The sequence below is a fragment of the Nyctereutes procyonoides genome, unplaced genomic scaffold (genome assembly GCF_905146905.1).
Source record: "Nyctereutes procyonoides isolate TBG_1078 unplaced genomic scaffold, NYPRO_anot_genome, whole genome shotgun sequence".
Taxonomy (NCBI): domain Eukaryota; kingdom Metazoa; phylum Chordata; class Mammalia; order Carnivora; family Canidae; genus Nyctereutes; species Nyctereutes procyonoides.
This window is the reverse complement of record NW_026575043.1, coordinates 25395636-25409203: the sequence shown is the minus strand read 5'-3', so window position 1 is coordinate 25409203 and position 13568 is coordinate 25395636. Positions and strand designations below refer to the sequence as shown.

At 40.1% G+C, this 13568-nt stretch overlaps 1 protein-coding gene across 6 annotated transcripts in view; it reads right to left on the bottom strand.

The window, feature by feature from the left end:
* The window catches only part of EXOC2 (exocyst complex component 2), a 225791-nt gene that overhangs the window by 69750 nt on the left and 142473 nt on the right, over nucleotides 1–13568 (bottom strand). For all 6 annotated transcript variants that reach the window (XM_055322773.1, XM_055322774.1, XM_055322775.1 and 3 more), the window contains 5 exons: nucleotides 12565–12645; nucleotides 12152–12211; nucleotides 11022–11083; nucleotides 7250–7316; nucleotides 3116–3232 (listed from right to left, as the gene is read on the bottom strand). In XM_055322773.1, the coding sequence (XP_055178748.1) occupies nucleotides 3116–3232; nucleotides 7250–7316; nucleotides 11022–11083; nucleotides 12152–12211; nucleotides 12565–12645 (387 nt within the window). The remainder of the gene's footprint in view (nucleotides 1–3115; nucleotides 3233–7249; nucleotides 7317–11021; nucleotides 11084–12151; nucleotides 12212–12564; nucleotides 12646–13568) is intronic.

Genomic DNA, 13568 nt, shown 5'->3' with positions numbered 1-13568 from the left:
AAACAGGTAATATTAAACAATGGATTATTTAGAACCCAAAAAATGCAGATATAAGTGTCCATAAGGGAAAAAAGATGATACAGATGTGCAGGGAACAAAGGGTCCTGGGGAATATGCTCCATTTCTTCAGCCTGACAACAGGTGTGCATGTGTTCACTTTATTCTTCTATCTCACGCCTACATAATCTAGTTTTTGGTACAGATAAAAATATTTAATACAAAAATATTTGAAAATAATTTTGTAATGTAGAAAAGAAACATACCGTGTTACACTGATGGTGATGTAACGTGTTGACAATGTTATTCTAATGTTATAAGCAAAGTATTAATAGGATTTGGCCCATTTTGCAGTTTGGGATGTCTAGTGCCAGGCCAGAAAGCACTCTGGATTCAGAACGAGAATTCTTAAATTTGAGTTGTTTGCTCTGCTACTTACAAGTCAAGTCAGGAACCTGTCTGAGCATCTTTCCATACGAAAAAAATGGAGTTCAGAATACTTTCCTTAAGTATCACAGGATCATTTGCACTAAAAAATGTATTTATGAGGGGCGCCTGGGCGTGTCAGTCAGTTAAGCAGCCAGTTCTTCATTTCGGCACAGGCCATCATCTCAGGGTCCTGGGATCTAGCCCCCCATCAGGCTCCACTCAGCAGGGAGTCTGCTTGTCCCCCTCTCTCTTGTCCCTCCCCCCAACGCTCTCATTCTCTCAAATAAATAAATCTTTTTTAAAAACGTGTATACGAAACCATTCTCGTTTTAAATGATCATTGGTCATTAAATTTTAATAAACTCCTAAAACACATAGTATTTGTGTCCTATTTAAATATAAAATTATAATATGATTTTAACATAATTTAATTAATTAAATATAATTAAAATTGAGTCTACTTTTGAAGAGGAGGCTCAAGATGAAGGGAATTAGCAACTGGCCATTTTTATACCTCTATTGGTAGAAATACCTATAAGAAAGCAGGAGGAAATACGCGTTGAAGAATCTTCAGTAAACTACTAAATCCTGGAAAGTGGTTTGGGAGAGTGTCTAACGTCTGGTGACACTAAGTTAGAAGCCCGTGGTGAACCATCATTTCCAAGGGCAGAAACAGAGTCACAGAATGGATAACAAACTGTTGTGTGAACAACGCGCCCCCACGGGTTTTCTGGGATCGATGCCTCTAGAGATTTCTGTCGTCTGATAAGGGAACTATGAAAAACAGTGGCGGCTGGCAGTATTTCTCCATTAATGCAAGAGAGATATTTACTTGGTTGGCATCATGAAATTAATGGATTCAGTCATAATAAATGCAATCAGCACAAATGTTACCATCTAAATCTGATGGATGATATACACTGATTCATTCAATATGCAACCAAATGATATTCAACGCTAGTCATAAAAAATGCTATTCTGAGTGTGAAAAAATAGTCCATCTTTTATTCTAAGCTGTACCCATGGATCCAACATATTACCTTGGTTTTCAAAATGGTATCAGCAACTCTCTCTAAAATAAATAAGTAAATCAACCTTAAAAAAAAAAAAAAGGTGGGGGGAGCACCCAGGCGCAATCAGTTAGGCGTCCACCTCTTGGTTTCAGCTCAGGTCATGACCTCGGGTCCCGGGATCTGGCCCCAGGTCAGGCTCTGTGCTCAGCAAGGAATCTACTTGAGACTTTCTCTCCCTCCCCCTCCCCCCATCTCTTTCTCAAATATATAAATAAATCTTTGAAAAAAGATTTAACAAGACTAGGAAGGGTATCTCAGCCTACTTGTCTGTCAACTTCATTTTATTTCTTTATCCTGTCAACTGAAGCAGTAGTTACTATTCCTAACTTTGTAAAAACCTAAAGAAAACCAAACTTATTGCTTCTGTTATACGCAATTCCTAATCATTTATTTTTTAAATGATAAAAACCCTGCCCAATAAATAAATTTGTGTCACTACTACTGTTACCACACAAAAACAAAGTGTTCACTTTCTACAAATACTAATTCTTTACTGCAGGAGAGCACCTTGCAATTCTCAACACAAAAATATCTGGAAATAAACTCAACATTTGGCCTTACAGCCTTAAGTCATAACATTTCTCATCAGGATGATTAATCTTTACGAAAAGGCAGGAAAACAAGACAGAGCCACCCACTTTGACATTTTCATTCTTTGAAGAAAAAAAATCCATTTCTAGTTCACAAACTGTAACTATCATTTGTAAAAATATGCAATCCATCAACAGTACTTTTTGATTACAAGATTAACAAGATCATTATCTTTCTTATTTTCTGCACTGAGAAAACTGTAAAAGTGGTTCTAGCTTAGTTTTACTTAGAAATCTGATAAACCTTTGCCCAAGAACCAACCAACCCTTAATAAGAAGGTCATTTCATTTTTCAAGTAAGCAGAAGTTGGTTCTTTTTTCCTTTTCTGCTTACTTGAAAAAATATAAACAACAAAGTATAACATCTAAAAAAAAATCTGTTGATTTATACAGCATTCATTTTTGTCTAACTTTGCTACGTTCGTGGATTAGAGAGTGGAGAGCAGTAGTTTCCAGGTAAGTTACTGAGCACCCGATAGCGGTTCTATGCCAGTCTTGTGTGTGTCTGTGTCTCTGTGCTGGAGCAACTGTGCCCTTGCCCAAGCAGCAAAAAAGCAAAAGCCTCCTGTGGTCATCGGGAAAGGGGGAGAGGAAGAAGAGGTGTGAATAAGCAGGGGGAGGTTTACTGCAGGCTCAGGGAGTCTGCTCTTGGCTCTAAAGTCAAAGCTTTAACCTAAGAGGAAACAAATCTGAGATGATTCTTAAAGATTTGGGTTTGATGCCTTTCTTCCTATCTCTCTGCCTTCCTTTCAGCAGCCTGGGTAGGGAGTAAATCAGCTTTTGCCTTGAGAAAGCTTTGACCTAGAGAAAAGAAGAGATTAAATTAATAGATTTAAGGGGAGTTATAAGAAGGGCAAGAACCATTCAGAGTCAGGGTGGGGTGAAGATGGGCAAAGTATATGGCTGTGGGGGGGATAAGAAGAAAAAAAAATATAGGACAAGCAAAAGAGAGAGTGTACTAAGAAAATAGCTTGGAAACTAAATTTGTAAAACCACCAACCTGTTCATATAACATAATTCGCTTACCTGTGTTATTTTCTCTATTCCCTGGAAGTTATGCTTTTCAAAATGTTCCGCTATATTTAGGAAGGTGTGACGTTCTAGGTAGCAGCAGTTACTTAGGACTATCAAAAGTCTCTGTTCCTAAAAGCCAAAACAAAGGTTTAGAAAATTACACTTATGGTAACAAACTGGGTAACAGTTATCGTTTGTTAAATTTAACTACAATTTCTTCATATTTACTATCAATATTCAATGTTTTGTTTTTCTTGGCTCCTTTTTTCCCCAATAATAATATAGAGAGAAACAATATAATTCCATAATTTACTAATTGCTTGTCATTACATAATGCACAGAAGAGTCAACTAATGGTGCCTTTGCATTTTAATATCCATAAGGAAAACCAGTTCATTAGTAAGGTCTGATCGGCTGTTGTTCTTATGAAAGGGGTTCTACTTTACTGGTTAATATTTTTTGTAGCAGAAAAAAGCCTCAAAAATGCATGTTTTAAAATAACCACAAAAAAAAACCCGCAAAAATTCATAGAAAATCATTCATAAATTTTTCATGACTTGAAAAAGAGTTATAATGCCATCCACGTGATGGGTTCCTCCCAAAACTGGGCCTTCACAGATGTCTTTTATGTAGAATAGTTTTCCTCTTACGGGGAGTGATGGACAGAGGCGAGGGGACCCCCCCACAGCATCAAGTCACCAAGGGGCTAGAGCCCCATAGTCTGTGTTCTCCGGGGTTCTAGCCAGCTTTAAAGTGATTTCTCATTACAACTGCCAGACCCCAGGAATGATGAATAAACATCATTTTAGAGTTCAGAAGAACTATTTTTGTAAACAGAATTCCAGGAATGGCCGTTATCACTGCGGCTGTGGCTCACCAAAAACACTTTTCCCGTGCTCCCTCAGTGTGAGAGCATTCTCCAGAACAACAGTGACTAATTTAGAGCCTTGATTTAAGATCCTCTGACTAAACACTAAGGCAAAACTACTTTCCAGGAAAAATTTTCAACCGTATTTTGCTTACTGTTTTGTACATGATCTACGTTAAAGTCAATATAATAAATGTGAAAAATAAATAGAGAGATACCTGTCTTGAGTTACACTCTGAACCCAATTGCCAAGCCCCAATAATTTCATTTAGCTCCATCAAAAATTTTAAAACTTAATAATTTTTTTTATTTAAAATATTATTTTCTTTATTGCTGGCAGAGTATGGCCCATTCAATGTTTATTTTGTTTTGTTTTGTTTTGTTTTGTTTTGTTTTTGGTTTTTTTTTGGCCAACAAATATAATTAAAGGGCAAGGAGTTATTAAAGTACCTTCGAACAAACAAAAGGTTGTGAATGGCCTTGAATTAATCTATGCATGGAAAATAAATGATAAAACAATGAAAAGGGATTATGGTATGCATAATTCCTTCACATTTTGTGAATAAATGGCCAGTGAGAACCAAAAAGAAAGCATTAAGCAGCACTTCATAGACACACAGGCCAGGCTGGGAAATCTCTTTGATTATTCTCCTTGTGATCTGCATGTTTGTTTGTTTTTTTTCCCCAAATGAAAAATAACTTGAGTGATCTTAAGTCTTACTCTTGTAAGTGCATTTTTCTCCTGAAATCTAACCAATCAGAAGAAGTGAAAATGGGAAGAATAATTGAATGCTACCATAACCAAATTCTTAAACTTGAATGATTAATTAAAAGCTTACTAACAACTTAGATAAATATGCATGTTCGAAAATAACAACTCCACCTATCCAAGGCAGTACTCGCCAGTTATGCATTGCTTCAATTATTTCTCACAGAATCTCTGAGATGTAGGCACTACCATTCCAATTTTGTCCAGAAAATTAGACACCCCCAATGACATGCTCAAGATTATTTAGTTAGTAAGAAGACAACCAGGAAGCAAACTAGTGTCCCCTGACTCCAAACCTGGGCCATAACCGCCTCTTTGCTGGATTATAGAACAAGACGATCTCAATAATCTGGGCCAAATCTAAAGCGATATCATCCAAATGCAGAGAACATACGAACTGAATTTGGCATCAAATGAACAATTTTAAGGAATAAAATAGGAGAGATACGATCCTGGAACAGCAGAAGCAAGTATGAAGCAGCCGGGGTGTGGCTGACATATGGGCACGGTGAGTCGATGGAGACTAACCTAATGCACCCTTTGGCTGCTTCCCAGTTGCCGGGGCCACAGCCCCGCCCTGTGCTCCACCCTCTCCACCCTCGCAAGGACACCGGTGGGCTGAGAGGAGAACCACTGCCCCTCCACTAGGAAACGCTGGAAAGATTTAAGGTGTTAGCTAAGAGGAAGGAAGATTCCGAGCTCACACAAGGAACATTTCCAAATGGAAAAGATGGTCCTGTAGAAATTAGGCTCGTTCTAAAGGGCAGAGAAAAAAGGCCCAGCTGGCCCAGCAGCTCTTAAGGCCCTCCTCAATTTAGGAAGTTCTTTCCTCCAGCCTGTGTCCCTCTCTGCTATTCTTTCTATGTTCACAGTGGAGAGAATGGTTTAAGCTCTACATCGACCCCCTCCGCTCCTAGTCGACCCGTGCCCAAGGCATAGGGACCGCCCATTGGCAACCCGCTGCTGTTTCTCCTACATCACCCCGAACACCCAGCTGCCAAGCCCAGAGGCGCTAGTCTTCACCTGACCCCACCTGATCTTCTACCAGGCCGTGATACCGTTACATATTCCTTTGTTTAAATGTTCTTTCCCATCTCTCTCAGGAACCCTGCTCCACCTGGATTTTCTTCTCTCTCTCTCTCTCTCTCTGATTATTCTTTTTGGGGAATTTTGAGGCTCCTTCCTTCTGGCCATCCCTTAAATACTAGTATCCTCAGTGAAATTTTAAATATTTGGCCCCCCTCTCATTCTACTAGTATTTTTCCTAGTATGCTCATCCACTCCCAGGCCTTCTATTGCTTTTAAGGTGACCCTTGAACAACACAGTGGTTCAAACTGCACTGGTCCACTTACACACAAATTTTCTTTTCAACAAATACGGTACACTACTATAAATGTATTTTCTCTTATCATTTTAGTAACATTTACTTTCTCTAACTTGCTTTATTGTAATACATACAGCACATCATAATAATGTACAGAATGTGTTAATTGCCGGTTATCGGTAAGGCTTTCCTCAACAGAATACTGTTAAGTTACAGGGGAGTCAAAGTTACACATAGATTTTCGAGTGAACAGGGCACTGATGCCGCTAACCCCTGCATTCCTCAAGGGTCACCTATATATTACTGATTCGCAAATCTACGTCCACATTTCTTCCCTGGGGTCCTGACTAGTATATCCAATCACCCACTAAGTATCTCTGCTGGAACGTCACTCATTCAATACACCTAACCCCAAACGGAGTTCTTAATCTTTCCTTAATATAACAAATTTCTTATTTAGGAATTTGTACTTATAGTATTGTGGGAATGAGATAGGTCATATGTCTTCTTTCTTGAGAGACACACATACATTTATCCGTACACACATGTATGCACACACACATACATACAACCTTCAAGCAAATGACAAACCAGAGAGACTTATTATTATTTTTTTTTAAGACAGATGGGTCTGAATTTCAAGAGTTGAATCTATACATGTAATAAAATATGTGTGTGAATTATCCCTAAATACACATATATACTTAAAAAAAAGAGATGTAAATGTGCACATATAGTAGGTGGTATGGCTTTGTTTTTGCCACAGAACTTGATGCTCAAATGAGATGCTATTAGGGAACTTACAGAAATAAAATAAAGAAAAGCAGAACTTCTCTGGTTAAAGAAGAAAGATATGGGGAGATGTGCACCTGTCTTCTGCTTCCTCTCCAATTTTCAAACATCTGGGAACCACTAGGGCACCTATTCACACTCACAAACCTGTGAGCAGGATACAGGGAGTAGATGGAACTACTTAATTACAACTTCAGCTAAACAGTTTTTAAGTGTGGAATACATATAAAATTATACGTTTACTAAAATTTTCACAAACTACAGCATAACTCCAAAGTCCAGGATAGTATACTACAGCAGTATTACAATAGCAAAGTAATTCAGACTGATTTATAAGTCATTATATAGTTTTAAAATGACATGTTTAGCTTTCTATGTATCATCTTACGTACAGAAGTCAAACTGAAGTCTTCATGGATACTTCCAAACAAATCAGGAGAAGAAACATCAACGGAAAGACTAAATATAGAAGCAAGTAAGAGAACAATTAAAATACTAAAATTAAGAATGTTTTATGTCTATTACAACTCAAAAAAAAAAAAAGCAATGAACCCTGTATAAATTTGACTTTAAAACCTTTTGATCAAAAATCACATAACTTTGTTTTTTTTATATTTAAAAATTAACAGCAGAAAGTAGACACCATGGGCTATCTATTAATATAAGCTATATATTTGCTTTGGGTCTTCCGAATACTCAAGTAGATTTTTTTAAATCACCAAAGGGGAAAATACCCAATAATTTAATTTTTAGGCACGACTCAAATTAATTGAAATGTTTCTGACTCTCAGAATCTCCAAAGGAATTTTTCAATAGAGTTAGAAAATTAGTTAATAACCAACAAGTGACCAAAGACAGAAAATTGCAGAAGAGGAAATAGTATAATCTACTGATTAGGTGATATAACAGGATGATAATAAACACTTTAGCAGGAATTCTTTTTTTTTTTAAGATCTTATTTATTTATTCATGAGAGACACAGAGAGAGGCAGAGACACAGGCAGAGGGAGAAGCAGGCTCCACGCAGGGAGCCCGATGTGGGACTCGATCCCAGGACCCCGGGATGACGACCTGAGTTGAAGGCAGATGCTCGACCGCTGAGTCACCCAGGCGCCCCTTAGCAGGAATTCTTTTCCTTAAACCTAACCAATGGATTTTAGAATTCATATGGAACACTAAATAGATGAAAATATCAAATAACATTTTAAAAGAGAAGCAATATAAAATTACCAGTCTGAACAATAAAAAACTGATGAATATTAAAATAACACAAAAAGATGTAAGACATATATGACTGAATGGAACAGAAAAAAAAGTTCAGAAATATATAGAAAACCCCAAAGACTCCACCAAAAAACTACTAGAAATAATAAATGAATTCAGTAAAGTCACAGGATATAAAATCAATGTACAGAAATCTACTGTATTTCTATACAATGAAGCAACAGAAAGAGAAATTAAAAAAAAAATCCCATTTATAATTGCACCAAAAATAATAAAATACCTATGAATAAACCTAACCAAACAAGTGAAAGATCTATACTCTGAAAACTACAAAAGTCAAATGGAAGAAGACAAACAAAAAAATGGAAAGACATTCCATGCTCATGAATTAGAAGAACACTGTTAAAATGTCTATACTACCCAAAGCAAAATATACTTTTAATGCAATCCCTATCAAAATACCAATAGTATTTTTCACAGAACTAGAACAAATAATCCTAAAATTTATATGGAAGCGTAAAGACCCCAAATAGCCAAAGCAATCTTGAAAAAGCAAAGCAAAGCTGGAGGCATCACAGTTCTGGACGTGGATTATATTACAAAGTTGCAGTGTTCCAGACAGTATGGTAGTGGCATAAAAATGGACACATGGATCAATGGAACAAAACAGAAAACCAAGAAATAAACCCATACTATATGGTGACTTAGTCTTCAATAAAACAGGATAGAATATGCAATGCGCAGAGGACGGTCTCTTCAACAAATGGTGTTGGGGAAACTTGGCAGCAAAGTTCAAAAGAAAGAAATGGGACTACTTCATTATACCATAAACAAAAATAAATTCAAAATGCACTAAAGACCTAAATGTGAGACCTGAAATCCTAAGAATCCTAGTACAGAACACAGGCAGGAACTCCTTTGACACGAGCTGGAGCAATTTTTTCTAGATAACTTCCCTGATGCAAAGGAAACAAAAGCAAAAGTCAACCACTGGGACTACATCGAAATAAAAAGCTTTTGCACAGCGAAGGAAACAATTAGCAAACCTACAAGGTACAAGGCAGCCCATGGGATGGGAGAAGGTATTTACAAATGACACACCCAATAAAGGGTCCGTATCCAAGACGTATGAAGAACTCATAAAATTCAACACCCAAAGAACAAATAATCCAATCTAAAAATAAGCAGAACACGCGAACAGACACCCGGACGGCCAACAGACACGTGGAGAGATGCTCACTGTCGCTCACCATCAGGGAAATGCAAATCAAAGCTACGGCGAGGTGCCACCTCACCCAGTCAGCACGGCTGACACCAACACAGGAAACGCACGGTGGGACGCCCGGGTGGCTCAGTGGCTGCGCGTGTGCTCAAGAAACCCAGGGTGTCGGCGAGCGCGTGGAGGGAAAGGAACACTCGGGCTATGTTAGCGGGAACACAGATCGGCACAGCCACTCTGCAGAACCGTGTGCAGGTGCCTTAAGGATCCAGCAAGTGCGCGGCTGACGTCTTTCCCCAAAGGATACAAAATGCTGACTCAGAGGGATGCGCGCCCCATGATGCTTTTATAGCAGCATCTTCAGTAACAGTCAAATTAAGGAAAGAGCCCACGTGTCCATCAACTAATAAGCGGATAAAGGTGTGGTGTGTGCCTATATATATATGTGGATTATTACTCAGCCACAAAAAAGAGTGAAATCTTGCTATTTGCCAGGATGCGGATAAAGCTAGAGAGTATTATGCTAAGTGAAATAAGTCAGTCAGAAAAAAAACAGATACCATATGATTTCACCCATATGGGTAATTTAGGAAATAAAACAAAGGAACAGAGGGAAAAAGAGAAAGAGAGAGAGAGAGAGAGACCAACCAAGAAACAGACTAAACTTCAGAGAACTGACGATTACCGGAGCACAGGGAGTGGGGGCTGGGTAACACAGGTGACGGGGATGAAGGAGGGCACCTGTGATGAACACGAGTGATGCACGGAGCTGTCGGGTCACCGCACTGCACACTGCGCTATATGTGTGTGTATATATATGAAACACTGTACGTGGAATTTAAGACAAAATGAAATTAAGAAAAAAGTTCAGAAACACATAGCACTATGTAATAGAATTAATGGTGTGTGAAACAGAAGTGATAACAAAGCAATATGGAAAGAAAAACGTATTTAATCAACAATATCCGTGAATTAACAATACAAAGTACTGGTGGACTGTGTTAAACATATAAAACCAAATCAATATTTATTAAGTCTCCAAGAGGCAGGAGTATTATATACTGAGAGGCAAAAACCAACACCAAGAAAACCCAAACGTACAAAACTTCTCAAATTACCCATTATAGACTTAAGAGGCATTTACTTCAGTATTTTCCGTGTCAGAGTATTACCCTTTAGTGCGCAGAACTGACACGTGCCAAATATCATTCAATAACATTCAGATAAGTTACATTACTAAAAGATCCTACACAATGGTATTATAAAAGAATTACTAGCAGAATTTGTAAATATTAAGAATCAAGATGTGTCCTCTGGAGCTCAAATAACAGCCTGACCCAGACTTTATTCTACTAGGAAAATTAGTCGTTAACAAGAACATTACTAATTCTCTAACATCAGAATTCTAAAGGTCATCAACCAGGAGTTCTATATTTTAATTTTCATTCTTGTTATTCATAAAACTTGTTCCTTTCAATAATTAGTAAGCCAACCAGGTGTTCAGTTTACTCAGCATGTCTCTAGCAACACTAAGATGGGTTCAGAAGGTAAAAAACTATCAAAAAGATCCACGTCAAATACGTAAAAACATAATTAATTCTGATACACATGACCTATCTTATCCGTCTCATTGTCCCAGGGTATGAGACTACATGTCAAACATCAGGCTATATTTTTAATCCTCCTAAATGCATCAGTGAGACTAGGTTCAGTCTACTTACTGTGTAGTATCTACATCTGCATCAGGCTTGGTGCTCAACTGTTCCAGACAGTATATAAAAATCTACGTCAAAAATAAGAAGTTTCAGTAACATGAACTCTTAGGTACTAATCTGGACATTAAAAATAATTTCCCGGGGCGCATGGGTGGCTGAGTCAGCAAAGCGTCTGCCTTCGGCCCAGGCCACGGTCCCAGGGTGCTGGGTTCGAGCCCCGCATCGGGCTCCCTACTCAGAGGGGGGCCTGCTTCTCCCTCTGCCTGCTGCTCTCTCTGCTTGTGCTCTTTCAAATAAATAAATAAAATCTTCAGAAAAAATGACTTTCTGTACATAAATTGTGTGTGTGTGTTTTTTTTTTTTTTAAGAGAGCATGTGCACACGCACGTGCAGGTGGAGGGGGACGGGGCAGAGGGCGAGAGAGACTCCAGCAGCCTCCACGCCTCGCACCAGAGCCGGACACAGCTCGATCCCACAGCCCCGCGATCGTGATCTGAGCCAAAATCAAGGGCCAGATGCTTGAGCGACTGACACAACCAGGTGCCCCAATAATTTTACATAAATAACCTCCCCCCCCAGAAATACATAGAAGTGGCATGTGAGTACGTGCGTGTCCCAGGAGACAGGAGACATATCCTATATGCACGCACTGGGAATTTTATGCCCATGTGCATAACGTGAGCGACAGGACATTAAAATCACCGTGTTCTGATTCAACTATACATTCTTGACTATATTTTGGGAAAAAGACCTGCTCCCTCCTTTCAGCCGCTCATCACATGCTCACGTTTGCTCATGTTCCCGCAAAGCACCAGGCCTGATTCCTAATGGAAGAGTGTCAAGCTCTAGATACGAGGTAAACGACGATCACCTCATTAGATTCGGGCTGCAACAAAAATCCCCGTAAAGTACGGGAGCACCAAAAAAGGGGAAGGACAGCGGAGGGCTGCTAGGACAAGCGGGGATTCATCTTTCCTTCAACTTTGTCTCGTTACTGAACTTGCCATAATGTTACGGACTCGGGCAAGACGAGCAAAGGATGCTCGCTCCCCACGTGTCCTACATTCTCACTAAGAGGCCGTTCACGGTGACTCGCTTCCCTTCGGGCGTCGGCGCATCGTGCCTCTGCACGTTACCTGCAGGATGTTGATGCTCAGTTGACAGACGTCCTCTTGTGTTCTCGGCTGTTGAAAGACCTGTAGGGAAGAATTTGGGTAGACGTTCTTGGACTCCACTAGGAAAACAGGACTTTTTGTTTATCAAGTTTGACATAAAAAATTCACACGTGGGAAACTGCTTCCAGCGTGGGTGACCTTTGTCTCAAAGGCAGAAGATTAAAGAGCCGCCTGAGAAAGGAGCTGTGAGGAGCTGCTGACAAAGCGTCTCCGGCCGCGGCTCACGCTGTGATCTCCCTCGGCCTAGCTGGGAACCCAGATGGGAACCGCAGCGAGGTGGAGGGCAGCGCGCAAACGGCCGAGGGAGATGCTCTCCTGGGCCGAGAGGACCCGTTTCCCGCTGCCATCCGCGCGGTCCCCGACGGACGACTCACACTGGCTTCCCCGGGCTTGCACTCCAGGACGCCCTTGAGCGACTGCAGGGAGTGCACGATGCACTGCTCAAACTGGCATGGCTGAGGGAAGAGGAAAGGCACGATGTCAAAATTCAAAAGCAAGCCCCGGTCAGCAGGGCATTTAACAGAAGCGTATTAGGGCCCCAACTCTCTGCCGTATGTATTCACTGAAAGGGGAACAGATGCCAACAGTCTCCTGGTCACCAAAACTTACACTTGGCATGTTTTGCACTCGACACTTAAGGGTGGGCAAATCTGGAGATTCTCAACTACAGCTACTTCACCTACAACAGAGGCCAGCTGTAACTAGAATTTTTCTTCAAAATTCTACTCTTCTGAGATGCAAGTGACCTGATAAAGAGCAGATACAACAAGTTCGTATTTCATTGCTTTGAGAGAGAAGAAGCATGCACGAGCGGGGAGGGGGAAGGGCAGAGAGAGAGAGACAGACAGAGAGAGAGAATCTTTTTCTTTTTTTTAAAGATTTTACTTATTTATTCATGAGAGACACACAGAGAGAGGCAGAGACACAGGCAGAGGGAGAAGCAGGCTCCCTGTGGGGAGCCCGACGTGGGACTCGATCCAGGGACCCTGGGGTCACTGAGCCACCCAGGTGTCCTGAGAGAGAGAATCTTAATTAAGCAAGCTCTGCACTCAGCCTGGAGCCCAACGTGGGGCTCGACCCCAAGATCATGACCTGGGCTGAAATCAGGAGTCAGACACCTGACTGAGCCACCCAGGCGCCCCAAGAAAATTTTATTTTTAAACAGTTTAAAGACAAAGCCAATAAGCAAATTTTTTTTAAAAAGCAGGTGCCCCATAAGCTTCTATTTTCAACACCACTTCCAGGATATATTCTGAGCTCCATCTCCTAGATCTTCCACATGTCTAGCCCTGTTCAAAGTGTAATATTACTACTAGTGATTTGTAGGAGGTCCAGGATTGTCCATGCAAAAGTCATTACAGTCACTTTCCATAGACAT